Source organism: Talpa occidentalis, unplaced genomic scaffold (genome assembly GCF_014898055.3).
Source record: "Talpa occidentalis isolate TD23 unplaced genomic scaffold, MPIMG_talOcc4v2.1 talOcc4.3, whole genome shotgun sequence".
Taxonomy (NCBI): domain Eukaryota; kingdom Metazoa; phylum Chordata; class Mammalia; order Eulipotyphla; family Talpidae; genus Talpa; species Talpa occidentalis.
The window spans coordinates 72,374,086-72,388,872 of record NW_023603184.1 but is presented as its reverse complement, the minus strand read 5'-3'; the positions used below and the strand labels follow the sequence as shown (position 1 = coordinate 72,388,872).

The following is a 14,787-nucleotide window of genomic DNA, read 5'->3' as shown; positions in this document are numbered from 1 at the left end:
CAATTTATACTGTTAGCTTAAAATGCAATCAATGACAATTAACCCTAGGTGAGGAACTGTGCCTTCTAACTATAAATAAGCAATGAAGAATTTTCAACTAGCTCAGGTACTCAAATAAGAAATGACATTACATGGAACCCAACCTGACTACCTAAGTTTATGTCACAACAGAGAATTTATATCTTAATTGATGTTTGTAGGTATCTCACACGGAGAATGAATCATAAATGTCAATAATTATATAATCTCTTAAGTACTCTGGAGGTACTTGATGTATTGTTGGTTTTATTTTACAAAATTTATATTTTAGGATATTTACAGAAGCCTTATGATAAATAAAGAGCTAAGAACATTATGGAAACCAATGTTCTGACTGAAGAATTCTAGACAGATATTGATACCTGTTTTTGAAAGCCTGCCTATGCTTTTGCTGCTTCCAGAACTATCACCTCTTGTCAGGACTGATATTCCACTGAAACTGCTGGCTTTGGTTACAGCAGGCTTGAAGTTTCGAAGAGAGCTGTCTGAATCAGTGCTGCTCCAGGGCCGTGGTTCAGAGTACTTCAGCTCGTTCTCAGTGCTGCTTTGATGGCTATTTGTTGATCTCCCTGAAGCATCTTTATTAACTCTGTAATTTAGGAATAAAACTTTGAAAAACTAATATCAAAAAAAATGGAAAGAATAAAAAGAAAAAATACTTTTTAAGTTTTCAATGCTGCATGAAAACATGCTTCCAATACCTAAATATCTGGCGCCTCTGCTGGGTACTACTAGCATCCTCATCTTGAATTCTGTTGGCATTTTAATAAGACATTTTAATTTTTATTAGTATCAGTCAGATAGCTGCCAAAACAAATGTTAAAAATTCTCTTACCTTTTGTCAATAATATAATTCTCTTGGGAACACAGGGACTAGAAAGAAAGAATAGATATGAAAAGGTGAGTTTATGTAAATGGATAATGCCATCATAAATCAATGATGACAACAAGAATCATATGTAATAGTATTTAAAAAGTATCCCCATAATAAAAATCCAAAGTGGTGATAAGAGTACATAAATAAATGATAATGGAATTTTTATTTTTGCCTTAGAGACACTAGGCTTACTTTCAACAAATACATATTTTGAAGCTATTTATTTTTGCTGTACGAATTACTCTGTAATAGACATTCTCCTTCAAACAAGTGAAGCCATATTCATTAATATATAGTTAAGGGCCTCCCCTGGTGGCACAGCAGTTGAGTGCTGGGTTGAGAGGCTGCCCACAGCCTCTGCAGTGCCAGTTCGATCCCTGGCCACCGGCAAGGGTCCCACAAAAAAAAGAAAAAAAAAAAAAAAAAAAAAAAATATATAGTTAAGGTACACACTAGTTTAGATTTCACTTCATTCAATCAACAAATATTTTATCACATGTGCTTTGACTGTGGAGATAGTAAATAAGCCAGTGATGCCCCAATACAATTTATGGACAAACTGCTCCTAGTGTTATTACCCTAGCTCAGTCAACATTTTTTTTTTTTGTTTGTTTGTACTATTATAAAGATTTTTCACCTAGCTATCAGTTTTTGCTTTTTTCATCCATTTTAAGCAACAGAAGCCATAGCAATCTCTCAAAATTGTCAATTTGATCATGCCTCTTCCCTCCTTAAACTCCTTGATGTTGTAGTACAGAAATCAGCAAACTGCGCCCTATCACCAAAATAGGTGATAAAATAAAATTTACTGAAATACAGTTATACCCATTTACTTACAAGCCAGCTTTCATATTAACAAAGTCGATTTGCATTGTTGCAATAAAGGTTTGTATGGCTTGAAAAGTCTAAAATACTTAATCTGGTCCTTCACAGAAAAAGTTTGCTGACCCACCCTCTAGTTAAAAGCCCCAGCATCATAACTAGCTATCAATTCATCAGATTCCTGCTTATTTCTCCAACCTAACTTTCCTTATTTCCTTTGTCACCTAGGCTATAATTCAGCTGTTAAAATCTTTCAACTCCTCAAGTGTCAAGTTCTCGATTGTTTCTGGGTTTCTGCAAATAATGAGCCTCTAATTAAATAATTCACTCTTTTAGGTCTTCTCTCGGGAAACTAACTCTCCCTTTTGCTCCCAATTTTGGTTTATAGTACTTTCTCTACTGTGTCACCTATTTTACCTTCATGTCTCTTTATAAAGCATACAGCATACTGTCATTATTGAAACAAGTTACTTTTCAAGGGAAGTCCATTATTGACAACATAATTTTGCAGACAATAATCAATGTTCTATGACTCTTTAAGTCTGTTAGGTCTGGAAGGAAACAAAAAATAATACAAACTATATACTCAGTACCCTATATGCTCAGTTCTGTATACTACTCCTGTAGTCTATCTCCTTGCAACTTTTACAAAATGTATGTAACTTCTATAGTGTAGCACTACTTCTAAAAGGTGACTTTATATGTAACAAACCTGGTCAGAAGTGTGTGATCAACAGAGTAAGGGAAAAGCGAGCCCTTACAATGCAATTAGCAGTAAGTCTTAAATATAAGGTAGTACATACATCTTGGGAAAATATTCGGTCTCTAGCTCTCTGGTACTCTTCCTCTCTTTCTTCAATAGATTTACTTCTTCTGTCATCTTTCAAACGTATTCTCATCTAAAGAAAAGAGAACAATTAATTCCTGAGAAATGATATGCTGGTATAAGTCATGCACCTATAAAAGTGCTCAAGTTGTCTTAGAGTACCTGGTTATCATCTTTGTCAAAGCTAGAGTTATCTCTCTTGAGAATATATCGTTTCTGAAAATCTTCACCTTTATCATCCTTAATATGTTCATTAAATTTCTGATCAGGTCTGAAAAACAAACAAAACAAAGACTGATAAAAAATACAAAATATTTACAGAAAATTAAGTACCCCATGTTATGATTTAGAGGCCATATCAACTATAGTGCGAGCTCTATAATCCAACTGCTTGAATTCAGACATTCAACCTTTGAGTATAGAAATGAAGCATCCAGAAGGGAAAGGGTTTGGGAGAGGAGTAAGAGCAATGAGGGAAGGAAGCACAGTGGACCATGGTGTGGACTATGGGTGATCTAGTGGTGGGTGCACTCTGGTGGCCATATCTGATGTGGGGACCTTAATGTTACGTCAATTAAACAAAAATTTATAAAAACAAACTTCAGCTTTATCTCTTTAGTTCCTTTAGGACTTGCAAAAGTTACATCACCTTTCCATTTCCTAGTTTTTTCATTTGCAAATGGAAATTATAGTGTACCAAATTCATAGGGTTGTTCTGAAGCTGAAATGAATAGATGAATAGAAATTAAACATTAACCACTTAAAACAGTTGTTATTATAAATACTGAGAAACCTGAGGTTCAAATGGCTTTAGCATCTGTCCAAGGTCAAAAGGCAAGCACATAACTATACCAGAATTGGAGCCAGGTATAGCAAAAGCAAAGCCTGTGCATTCTCTTTGCAATGTACCTCTAAATCTAAGTGAAAATTTTGGTGTGTTCAATAATTGAAAACAATCTAATATTTTGTGATTGAATTAACCAAAACTTAAGAGAGTTCTTCAAAATGCAATGAAGTTGCCACAAATTCTTAATTACAGTAGGGTACATTTTTTTTATTAAATTTATTTATTTATGAATACAAGAGCTGGGGTACAGGCCAGAGATGCGGTGGGTGAGAGGATTCAACAGAGACAGAGTTGGGAACAGAACAGACAGACTGACTGAAACACACTGCTGAAGGGAGCAGCGGGCAAGACAGGAGGTCTGCTTCGCCATGTGGGCTGCTCCCTGGCCGGCCGGGGATCCAAATCCTGTTGCAGAGGCTGCGGAATGCTTCATAGTGCGGTGCTTAACCCCTTGCGCCACCAGGGAGGCCCCCACATCTTTTTTTTTTTAACATTAATTGAAATAGGTTGGAGAAGAGAAATTCTTTTTTGGAGATTGAATTTGTAACCTAAAGTTATGATTATAAAATCATAATAATGTATTTTATATTGGTCTTTCCTCTATGGAAGGAGCAAGTTCCACTGAGATCCAGAAGACAGACATAAGGCTGTGGTCTGTGGAAAAGAACAATTACAAAATTTCACTTCCCAAAACACATTTTTTTTTTTAAAAAGATTTATTTTTATTCATTTATGCATACAAGAAGTAGGGGGTAGGCCAAAGGTTCAGGGGAGTGAAAGGAGAGACAGTGGGGAACAGAACAGGTGGATCCACTGAGATACACTGCTGAGGGGAGCAGAGGGTGAGACAGGTGAGGTCTGCTGTGTGATGTGGACTATCTACCTGGCTGGGGATAGAACCCATGCCATAGTGGCTGGTGACAGCTTGATAGCGCTGAGACTTTAACCCCAGTGCCACCAGCGAGGTCTCCAAAACACATTCTTAGCTTTAACAAATTAATTCATTTAATGCTCTTATGACTTAACTATCCTGTTGTAAAACTGGAATTATTCTTTTCAAATACATGATAAAAATATTTATATTATAAATATAAGAAAGTCTAGTTATAAGAAAGTCTAATTGGACCCCTAGATTTTTTTACATACAGTATATGTAATCATGTATTTGTGAATATCTTAAATTTCTTTTTTTAAAAAGATTTATTTATTTATTTATTTATTTATTTATTTATTTATTTATGCAAGAACTGGGGTACAGGCCAGACGCACAGGAGGGTGAGAGGATTCACCAGAGACAGAGCGGGGAACAGAATAGGCAGACTGACTGAAACACACTGCTGAGGGGAGCAGTGGGCGAGACAGGAGAGGTCTGCTGCGCCATGTGGGACCCTCACTGGCTGGCCAGGATGGAACCAGCGCTGCAGAGGCTGCAGACAGCTTCACAGCACTGCGCTCAACCGCCTGCGCCACCAGGGGAGGCCCAATACCTTAAATTTCTAAACAAAATAAATCTTAGAAACATTTCACCAAACTAAGGCCATCATTTCATTATATAGTAATCAAGTAACACTTCTGAATCTGTTTTAAACTACTAAATTTTTTAAAAGTACTATTTTTGCCTCCTGCCAAATTATACAAAAGATTTAAAAGTGAGAGTGATGTAAGATAAAGAAATCTCTATTTTTAAAATATACAGAAAACAGGCATATATAGAAAGGAAAAATAGATTTAGTTTCATTATCAGGGTCTCCCCGGTGGTACAGCGGGTTGAGCGCCACGCTGTGAAGCTGTCTGCAGCCTCTGCAGCGCAGGTTCAATTCCAGCCTGCCAGGGAGAAACCCACATGGCTCAGTAGACCTCTCCTGCCTCGCCTGCAGCTTCCCTCGCAGTGTCTTTGGTCATCTGCCTGTTCTGTTCCCCGCTCTGTCTTTGGTGAATTCTCTCACCCTCCCACACCCCTGACCTGTATCCCAGTTCTTGTATAAATAAATAAATCTTTAAAAAAAAAGTTTCATAATCAAACTGATTAGGAAAAGAATGCTTTCATTAGAAGTCTAAATCTCTCTTTAGTTCTGACAATGACAGTGTATTGTTTCTGTTACATGAGTGCCTTGCTTGCTTATATCAACTATTTCTGTAGCTGTTCTAAGTTACTTAACGTTTGGGTAAGAGACTTATTCCAAAGTGAACTTTAAGATTTAACTAAGGGCCTGGGAACTTTTCTAAGAGCAGCTGGCTTCCCACACCAAATAGCATTGGCAGGCATTTCAGCTAACCTTAAGACTGTCTTACCTCTTTCTTTTATAGATGCCTGAATTTACTGCCCTGTTATCGCCAACTTCCCGCTCCAATGAGACAACCCAGTGGACAAAGAGTTGTTGACATCCACACCACTGGTTCAAGGCTGGAGCGGGTAATCTGCCTATGAGGAAAAGGTAAGTTTGTTTTTATTCAATGTGGAGAAGATCTCTAAGGTTTTCTCATTTACAAACTTCATTCTAGTTCAGAAGATATAAAATGATACAGTGTAACTTCAGTGACCTGAAATGCTTAATTACGCTATACCTAAATTTTTGATTACCTTGATAAAGAAAACCCTAGAATTTTCTGACATCATTTATAGCATTCAAATAACTGAGGTTACACTGTATTGAAAACCTTAGAGAGTCACCAGTCGAAATGTTAGTCAAAATGCCTGCTAATGTATATGTGCTTGGGTATCCAGCAGCTCTGAGTAATGTTGAAAAGTACTGGTTAAATGAAATGAGGTTCTATTTACCTTTAGTCCAGTTCTTATTTTATGATTACCACCCTACTTTAGCCATGACAAAACTAACTGGGAAAAGCTTTACAGAGGATGATATTTTAAAAAAATTAAGGGACAGGCAGATAAAAAATTAAATCAGATTTATATTTTTAGGTAAACTTTAATCCCTAAAAACGGATAGGATCATTTAAAAATAATATCCATCTTCAGTAATTTAATTGCAGTTGTAGGAACAATCATTTAAAAATACTAGGTTCCAGCAATATAGCTATGAAAGAAAACCAATTTAGTTGCAGCAAACAATATGGCAGCTAAATGGTAAAAAGTCATTATACACAGAAGGGACATAAATAGTTGAAAACAACCATGTAAAGTGAATGATTCACAAAGCTGCATGGCATTGGAACAAGAACAGACACACAGACCAATGGAATTGAATAGAAAATTCAGAAATAAACCCACAGATTTATGGTCAACTAATCTTTGACAAAGGAGCAAAGACTATGCATTGGAGCAAAGAAAGTCTGTTCAATAAATGATGCTGGGAAAACTGGGTCGCTACATGCAAAAGAATGAAGCTTGACTACTACCTCACACCATGCACAAAAACCAACTCAAAATGGATTAAAGAACTAGACATAAGAACTGAAACCATAAAATACATAGAAGGAAATATAGGCGAAATACTACATGATATGCACATCAAAGACATCTTTACAGACACGTCACCCAAAGCAGTGATAGTGAAGGCAAAGATAAACAGCTGGGACTACATCAAATTATAGAGCTTCTGCACAGCAAAAGGCACAATAACAAAACCAAAGAGAAACCCCACCGACTGGGAGAACATTTTTGCACCCAACACTAATGATAAAGGACTGATCACAAAAATCTACAAAGAACTGATGAGACTCAACAAAAACAAAGAAAATAATCCAGTCAAAAAATGGGCACAAGAGCTAAAAAGAAACTTCTCTGAAGAGGAAATGCAAATGGCCAACAGGCATATGAAAAAATGTTCAACATCACTTGTAATCAGGGAAATGCAAATCAAAATACCATGAGATACCATCTCACACCAGTGAGAATGGCACATATTAAAAAAACTAGCAACAACAAATGTTGGCGAGGTTGTGGAGAAAAAGGAACTCTCCTGCACTGTTGGTGGGAGTGCAAACTGGTCCAACCACTATGGAGAGCTGTGTGGAGATTTCTGGACCCTACTAAACATAGAGCTTCCATATGATCCAGCAATTCCACTCCTAGGTATTTACCCAAAGGACACAGAAACATCAATTCCAAAGAGCACCTGCATCCCTATGTTTATAGCAACACTATTTACAATAGCTAAGCTTTGGAAACAACCCAAATGCCCAAAAATAGATGACTGGATCAAGAAGATGTGGTACATATACACCATGGAATGTTACTCAGCATTCAAAAAAGATAAACACATGCAATTTGCAGCAACATGGGTGGCGCTGGAAGGGATCATGCTCAGCAAAATAAGCCAGAAAGAAAAAGAAAAATACCGGATGGTCTCACTCATAGCAGGAATCTAAAAAACTTAAATAAGGGACCAGGAAAAAGAATAACTATAAGAAAGAAAATATCAAAATCAACCAACAACTATGAACCAGAGACACTCTATGGGGGGTGGGGGGGGCAGGGAAAGGAGGGATTGGGGTCAAAATAACGGGAATGTAATTGTATGGGGAATATAAAAATAAAATTTAAATAAAAAAAATAAAGTGAATGATTCATAGATAAGAACCTGAGAGGTCTGACTTCAGGAAAGGCAAAAAAATAAGGAACTGAAAATGTATTATTATGGCATCTGAAGTTGACTGCTGTTCATTACCATACATCCACTGCAATATTCAGATATGAAATGGATTATAGAAAATTCTTTTAATAAGCATACAACAATGTATAAATTTTAGATTAACTAGCCACTTTAGGATTAGCTTTAAAGATAGGTATATGAGGTTACAGTTTTAGGTGTCAATGCACTGTACCTTTTGCTCCCAAATATCAGCAATGAGTATTTCACTAACATTATAAAGTTATTACTCTTGAGCAAAAAATACACAATGGTACAAAAAAAGTTTGTTCAATAAATGGTGCTGGGAAAACTGGACTACTACTTGCAAAAAAAAATAAAGCTAGACTACTACCTCACACCATGCACAAAAACCAACTCAAAATGGATTAAAGAACTAGACATAAGACCTGAAACTATAAAATATGGAGAAGGAAAAACAGGCGAAAACACTGCATGACATACACCTCAATAACATCTTTAAAGACCCATCACCCAAAGCAAAGAAAGTGAAGAAAAGGATAAACAAATGTGGCTACATCAAATTAAAGAGCTTCTGTACAGCAAAAGACATTAACCAAAACAAAGAGACATCCCACTGCTTGGGAGAAAAATCTTTGCTATGTGCATACTAATGTATTTTGTATTGTATTTTGTATACAAAGTATACACATACTTTGTATTGTGTATACTAATGATAAGGGACTGATCACAAAGATCTACAAAGAGCTGATGAAACTCAACAAAAGTAAACCCAGTCAAATAATGGGCAGAAGAGCTAAAAAGACACTTCTCCAAAGAGGAAATGCAAATGGCCAACAGGCATAAGAAAAAATGTTCAACATCACTTGTAATCAGGGAAATGCAAATCAAAACACAATGAGATACCACCTTACACCAGTGAGAATAGCATATATCAAAAAAACTAGCAACAACAAATGTTGGTGAAGATGTTGAGAAAAAGGAACTCTCCCACACTGCTGGTGAGAATGTAAACTGGTCCAACCACTATGGAGCTGTGTGGAGCTTCCTCAAACTGCTAAAAATGGAGCTTCCAGAGATCCAGCAATTCCACTCCTAGGTATCTACCCAAAGGACACAGAAACATTAATTCAAAAGGACACCTGCACCCCTATGTTTACTACAGCACTATTTACAATAGGTAAGCTATGGAAACAACCCAAATGATCAAAAATAGATGACTGGATCAAGAAGATGTGGTATATATACACAATGGAATATTACTCAGCAACCAAAAAAGATAAACTCATGCTTTTCACAGCTACATAGATGGAGCTAGAAGGGATGCTCAGTGAAATAAGGCAGAAGGAAAAAAAAATACCAAATGGTTTCACTTATAGGAGAAATGTAGAGGATCCAAATAAGGGATCGGGGAGAAAAAGTAATTATAATAAAGTGAAAATCAAAATAAACAAGCAACTATAAACCAGAGATATAGTATGGGAGAGGGGGAAGGGGGGAGTAGGATCAAAACGGGTGTGGAAAGAGCACAAAGGATTATAGTGATGGTACATGGGTGAAATGGTGATGGGAATTTCACAGGGACTATAACCCAGATGAGAAAGGATACGTTATAACAAAAATGAAGAACAATGTAAAAAAATATAAAAATAAAATAGTTACCACTTTTTCAAGCAAAAAGCTCTGAATCCCTACAAAATTTTTCTCAGTAAATTATACAAAGCAAAGAAATTTGAATAAGCACAATGTCATTTTAACTAATAGTCCTATCTTCTTGAGATTTGAGGGAAAAGAAGAAAAACAGAGGTAGAAAGGATAAACAGATAAAACACTAATTAAATGTGAGGATGTCAAAATCTGTTTTTTTTTTTTTTTACAGGAATTTACCTCAGTTGGTCATAGCTATGTAATTAATTAAATATCCACAGAGAATGTTATCAAGCACTGCGGAGGTCTGACCTCTGAGGCTTGCTTTTTTAAATCAGTAACCACTCACCTGCCTTATCTGTATCTAGTGAGCTAAGTATAGTTTTGGTCATTTTGTATACGGTTATAATAAAGCTTCATCAGGCTACTAAATCATGTGGAAAACCTTAGATGATAGGTACTGTAGAAAGACAAAAGTATCATTACACACATAGATAACATGTACATATATTTGACACTTACATTCTTGTATTGCTAGTTTTGTTTACTATTACAGACTTCCCACTCTGGTCAACATTGTGGTCTAGTCCAAAGTAAGCAGCAACTCTGTGTAATAGCATCCTATGGTAAGATGTCATTGGGGGGAATTTTTTACGTGGAGACCTAGAGGTAGAAGGAAAGTCAATTTAGTAAGTTAAGGAGAACTGCGATGACAATTTATTTTCTTGTTAAATGTCAGGACTTACTCATTATTACCAATGAAATCTAAAATTTCTTGTTCCAATTTCAACAGCATCATTCTGTCCCTGAAACAAAATATGAAGACTCTTATATGTAAAACTTACACTGAAATAATCATCAATGTTGACTTAATATGGCTAATTTTTTTCTAAAAACTGTACACAGAAGAATATCATAAGCTTGATGCTAGAATACTTATATGCTTTCTAAAAAGGCATTATTTAAAAGAAGGATGACTTAGCTTAATTGTTATTATGAAAAAATTCACATATACAAAAATGTAGTTAACAGTCTAATGAACTTCAATTTAGTCATTACCCAACTTCAACAATTATTAATGTGGTAATTCCTAAGGTATATTTTGATCTGCTAAATATTAGTATGAGTCTGTTCAGCAAATACATGGACCAAAAAAACATACTAGTCTTTACTTCCTTACTCAATAAAGCTGAGCATTGGCAGCAAAACAGACATCTTTAGTTAGACTCATGGTTTTGTTATAACACTGAACTCTATAGAAACAGTATTCTGCAGAACATGCAACGCCGCTAAGAGGACTACTCCTAAGGGGATTCAATGCTACCTATAGAGGAAACTATGGCAGAGAAACACGAAATGCATGACCAACTCAAACTCAGAAGGAGGGCTTTTCAAATCATTTTGTAAATATGTAATTTTAAGGCTTTGGGAATTTTTCTCATAAAAATCAAAATGAAATAAAAGTCTCCAACATGTGAAATAAACAAGGACTCGACGGGATATCTGCATGTGTTCCTTTATGCCACAAGAATTCTACTTAGTGAACATAGGCTGTAACAAATTAATGGTACCACTCCCCAAAGGACCTCTATACTCACACACCAAGAACATGGCTCAAGAGAATAATATTGTGTTCACTGTAAATTTCATGTGTATGTGAGAAAAAAAATTCAGAGAACTAGAAATGATTCGATTCTGTCCCTAAAATTTTATATATCAATAAAACTAGGTCAAGTTAATTTTCTCTTCCAAATAAACACCATACAGTTGATCCCTCTCAAATTCTAACTGAGACAGTGTACCCTGCTTAAGTGCTTGAAGACTGCACATCAGCCCTGAGGTGCGATCCGTCCCATTCATTGTAAAGTAAGTCTCATAAAACTGAGTAATATCTGATGATACCTTGTTTTACATTAGTTGAAAAATCAACAAAAAACACATCTCCCTGGTGATTTCAAATCAAATGCTAAAAATAGGATAACACATCAACACAAATTCTCAACATTCAATTTTGCCCTCAAAACTTACTCTCCTTTAGTATTCTTCAGCTTGGTAAGTGGCACTACGTTCCACCCAGCATACTATACTGGAAGCATTTAAGCTCATCACAGACCTTATTCTAATCCTCCTGTTTAGTTCACTAATATAGTAATTTTCCCTATATTGCCATTACCACTCCAGAATGAAACAATCAGGATCTTTGGTTTGACCACAAAAATAGGATACTGTCCCTCTGTATCTTCCCTTGTTCCCTAATTCATTCTACATGGAGCAAACATAATGATTTTATAAACACATGTATAACCACACATTATTGTCTTGGTTAAATATTTATCACAACTTTCCCACTGCTCTTAGCTTGGATTAAAAGTTCATAATACGGACTACAAAGCATGATGATCTAGTCTTCAACTACCTTGTTAGTCTCACCTCCTGCCCCTTAGTCACAAAAACTCATCATCATGTCTTATTAATAAAAGTGTCAAGCTCTTTCCATATGATCCAGCAATTCCACTCCTAGGTATTTACCCAAAGGACACAGAAACATCAATTCCAAAGAGCACCTGCACCCCTATGTTTATAGCAGCACTGTTTACAATAGCTAAGCTTTGGAAACAACCCAAATGCCCAAAAATAGATGACTGGATCAAGAAGATGTGGTACATATATACCATGGAATATTACTCAGCATTCAAAAAAGATAAACACATGCAATTTGCAGCAACATGGATGGCGCTGGAAGGGATCATGCTCAGCGAAATAAGCCAAAAAGAAAAAGAAAAATACAGGATGGTCTCACTCATAGCAGGAATCTAGAAAACTTAAATAAGGGACCAGGAAAATGAATATAAGAAAGTGAAAATCAAAATCAACAAAAAACTATGAACCAGAGACACTTTTTGGGGGGTGGGGGGCGGGAGGGGAAGGATTGGGGTCAGAATGGGGCGTTTGCAATTGTATGGGGGAATATAAAACTAAAATTTATTATTTAAAAAAAAAAATAACCATTCTAACCAGCATGAGGTGAAAAAAAAAAAAAAGTGTCAAGCTCTTTCTCAGGTTTCTTTAACTTGTTGTCTTTGCTTACAACAACCTTATATTCTTTATTAATATCATAATTATCATTATATACTTATTTGGACTACACAGAGGAACTCAATAAATGTATCTGCATGGTGTAATTTACTTTATTCAGAAGGTCTTTTCATATTATTTTACCTTCAGTTTTGGGGGGAAGATGGGAAATTTTAACTTCATGAAGTCTCCCCCCTAAAAAAATCATTAAGACCCTTTTTTAATCTAACCTATTAGGGTCAGTTTTCAGTAATCATCCTGGTATATTTACCACAGTTATTGTAGGAAAAATAATGTAATCTGAGTCATGCAACTTTCTTCATGTTCATGATACACTATTTAAATTGGTTTTCTGTGTTTGAGCTCAACAGAAGGTATAAGATAAGTGAAATATTCTTCAGTGACTGTATTGCCACTGAAAATAAATTTCTATTGTCCCATGAAGGAAAACAAAATTAAATAATTTTACTAGACACTGATACAACATGTGATTTTTTTCCCCTTTCTTTTGTAAGTAGATCTATGGATTGTTGAGAATTTTATTATTTGAACCACTTACTGTTTAAACTTAGTTCACCTGCTTAGTTTATTGAACTTTTAGTTACTAAAATGTAGAGGTTGTTAGAAAAATTAGCAGGCAACATTCTAAGCTCTTTTTGCCATATAAGCTTCTTTATTTAGGATTCAGTAGTACCATAGCATCTATGAAATCCACTATGTTCTTGAGATTTACACTTCCTTCCTTTGTATTCACTATAAATTAGTGCAAGTGTTCACATTTTTAAATATGTAATCAAGGTTAGATATTTTGGTAATTAAGTAAAAAAAAATCCTTTATAGAAGCAATACATATAGGACTCAAATGAGGAGATCCACAAGTTACTTTTCCTAAGGCATAAAGTTTAGAAAGTAAACCAAAACCATTTAAAAATAGGCACACTCTTTAAAACTGCTATCATACAATCTTTTTAAATAAACCAATGCATGCCATTTATTATTAAATAAATACAAAAAAGTGGTCAGAAAACTATTACCTGCAGTTAAAATGAAGGGGCAACAATTATAGTTATCAGTGCTCTAGTTAGTGTACCAGAAATAACTTTAGAGAAAGTATGCAGCTGGTGTATCAGTGGCAAATAAAAAAGCAGAAAACAATAATGCTTCCATTTGACCATCCCCTTCCAATGTTCTATATAATCGTTGGTCAAATTTCTGCATCAGATAAGAAATACAATGATTTAAACACTGCTTTCAAAAAGAGTCATTTAGAAAGTATTTCACATACAGAACAATTACATGATGTTTCCTTTAGAACAAATTACTTCTAAAATTTCCATTCTTAGGATTAATCCATGGGGTTGCTTTCTTCCTGTATTATTATAGAACTACACAGAGAATTTATACAAAATGGGTTAAAAAATCAACACAAAAATGGTATAAATTCACGTCTGAGTTTTCTCTCTTTCAAAAACACCTTCAAGCTTCTAGGTTCTACTTCTGTAACGATATGTGTAGTGTCTGGAAATATTGCAACAAGAATTCCTGAAAATTTATTATTTAACACTGAAGTTGAATTTATTTGCTGGACTAAGATAAGCATTCAATAATCAAGAAAAAACTTGAAATGAAAGGTTGAATAAATTTTATTTTTTAAAATAAAAAATTCTTAGTATCACTAAGAATAAATATGCTCAGCATTATCTGGACTAATTCTCTAACCAATATTCACTCTTAAAAGTGTTAGCAGAAATTTGCCATACTTAATTACTAATTCTATTTTGTGTATATCTGTCAATTAATTGTATGCTTCACTGAGAGAATACTGAACTGATAATTAAGCAATTATTATTTCCTCGCAAAATTTAACATTAGTTTCAACTTTCTAATCCACACTGGCATTAGTAATAACTTATATATTAGTAATTACATGAATTAGTACCCATATATTTATTCAAATGAAAACACATCCAGGAATAAAATACTGATACATGGCAAAACATGGAGGAACCTTGAAAATAAGCTAAGTTAATGAAGCAAGTCACAAAAGACTACACGTATCCATTTCATATGAGACCACTCATTT

The 14,787-nt window shown here is 35.0% G+C and overlaps 1 protein-coding gene across 5 annotated transcripts in view; it reads right to left on the bottom strand.

Annotated features, from left to right (window-relative positions):
- The window catches only part of R3HDM1 (R3H domain containing 1), a 102,823-nt gene that overhangs the window by 66,563 nt on the left and 21,473 nt on the right, over positions 1-14,787 (bottom strand). For all 5 annotated transcript variants that reach the window (XM_037523279.1, XM_037523280.1, XM_037523275.1 and 2 more), the window contains 7 exons: positions 10,376-10,435; positions 10,152-10,292; positions 2,727-2,835; positions 2,542-2,637; positions 875-912; positions 741-791; positions 402-628 (listed from right to left, as the gene is read on the bottom strand). In XM_037523279.1, the coding sequence (XP_037379176.1) occupies positions 402-628; positions 741-791; positions 875-912; positions 2,542-2,637; positions 2,727-2,835; positions 10,152-10,292; positions 10,376-10,435 (722 nt within the window). The remainder of the gene's footprint in view (positions 1-401; positions 629-740; positions 792-874; positions 913-2,541; positions 2,638-2,726; positions 2,836-10,151; positions 10,293-10,375; positions 10,436-14,787) is intronic.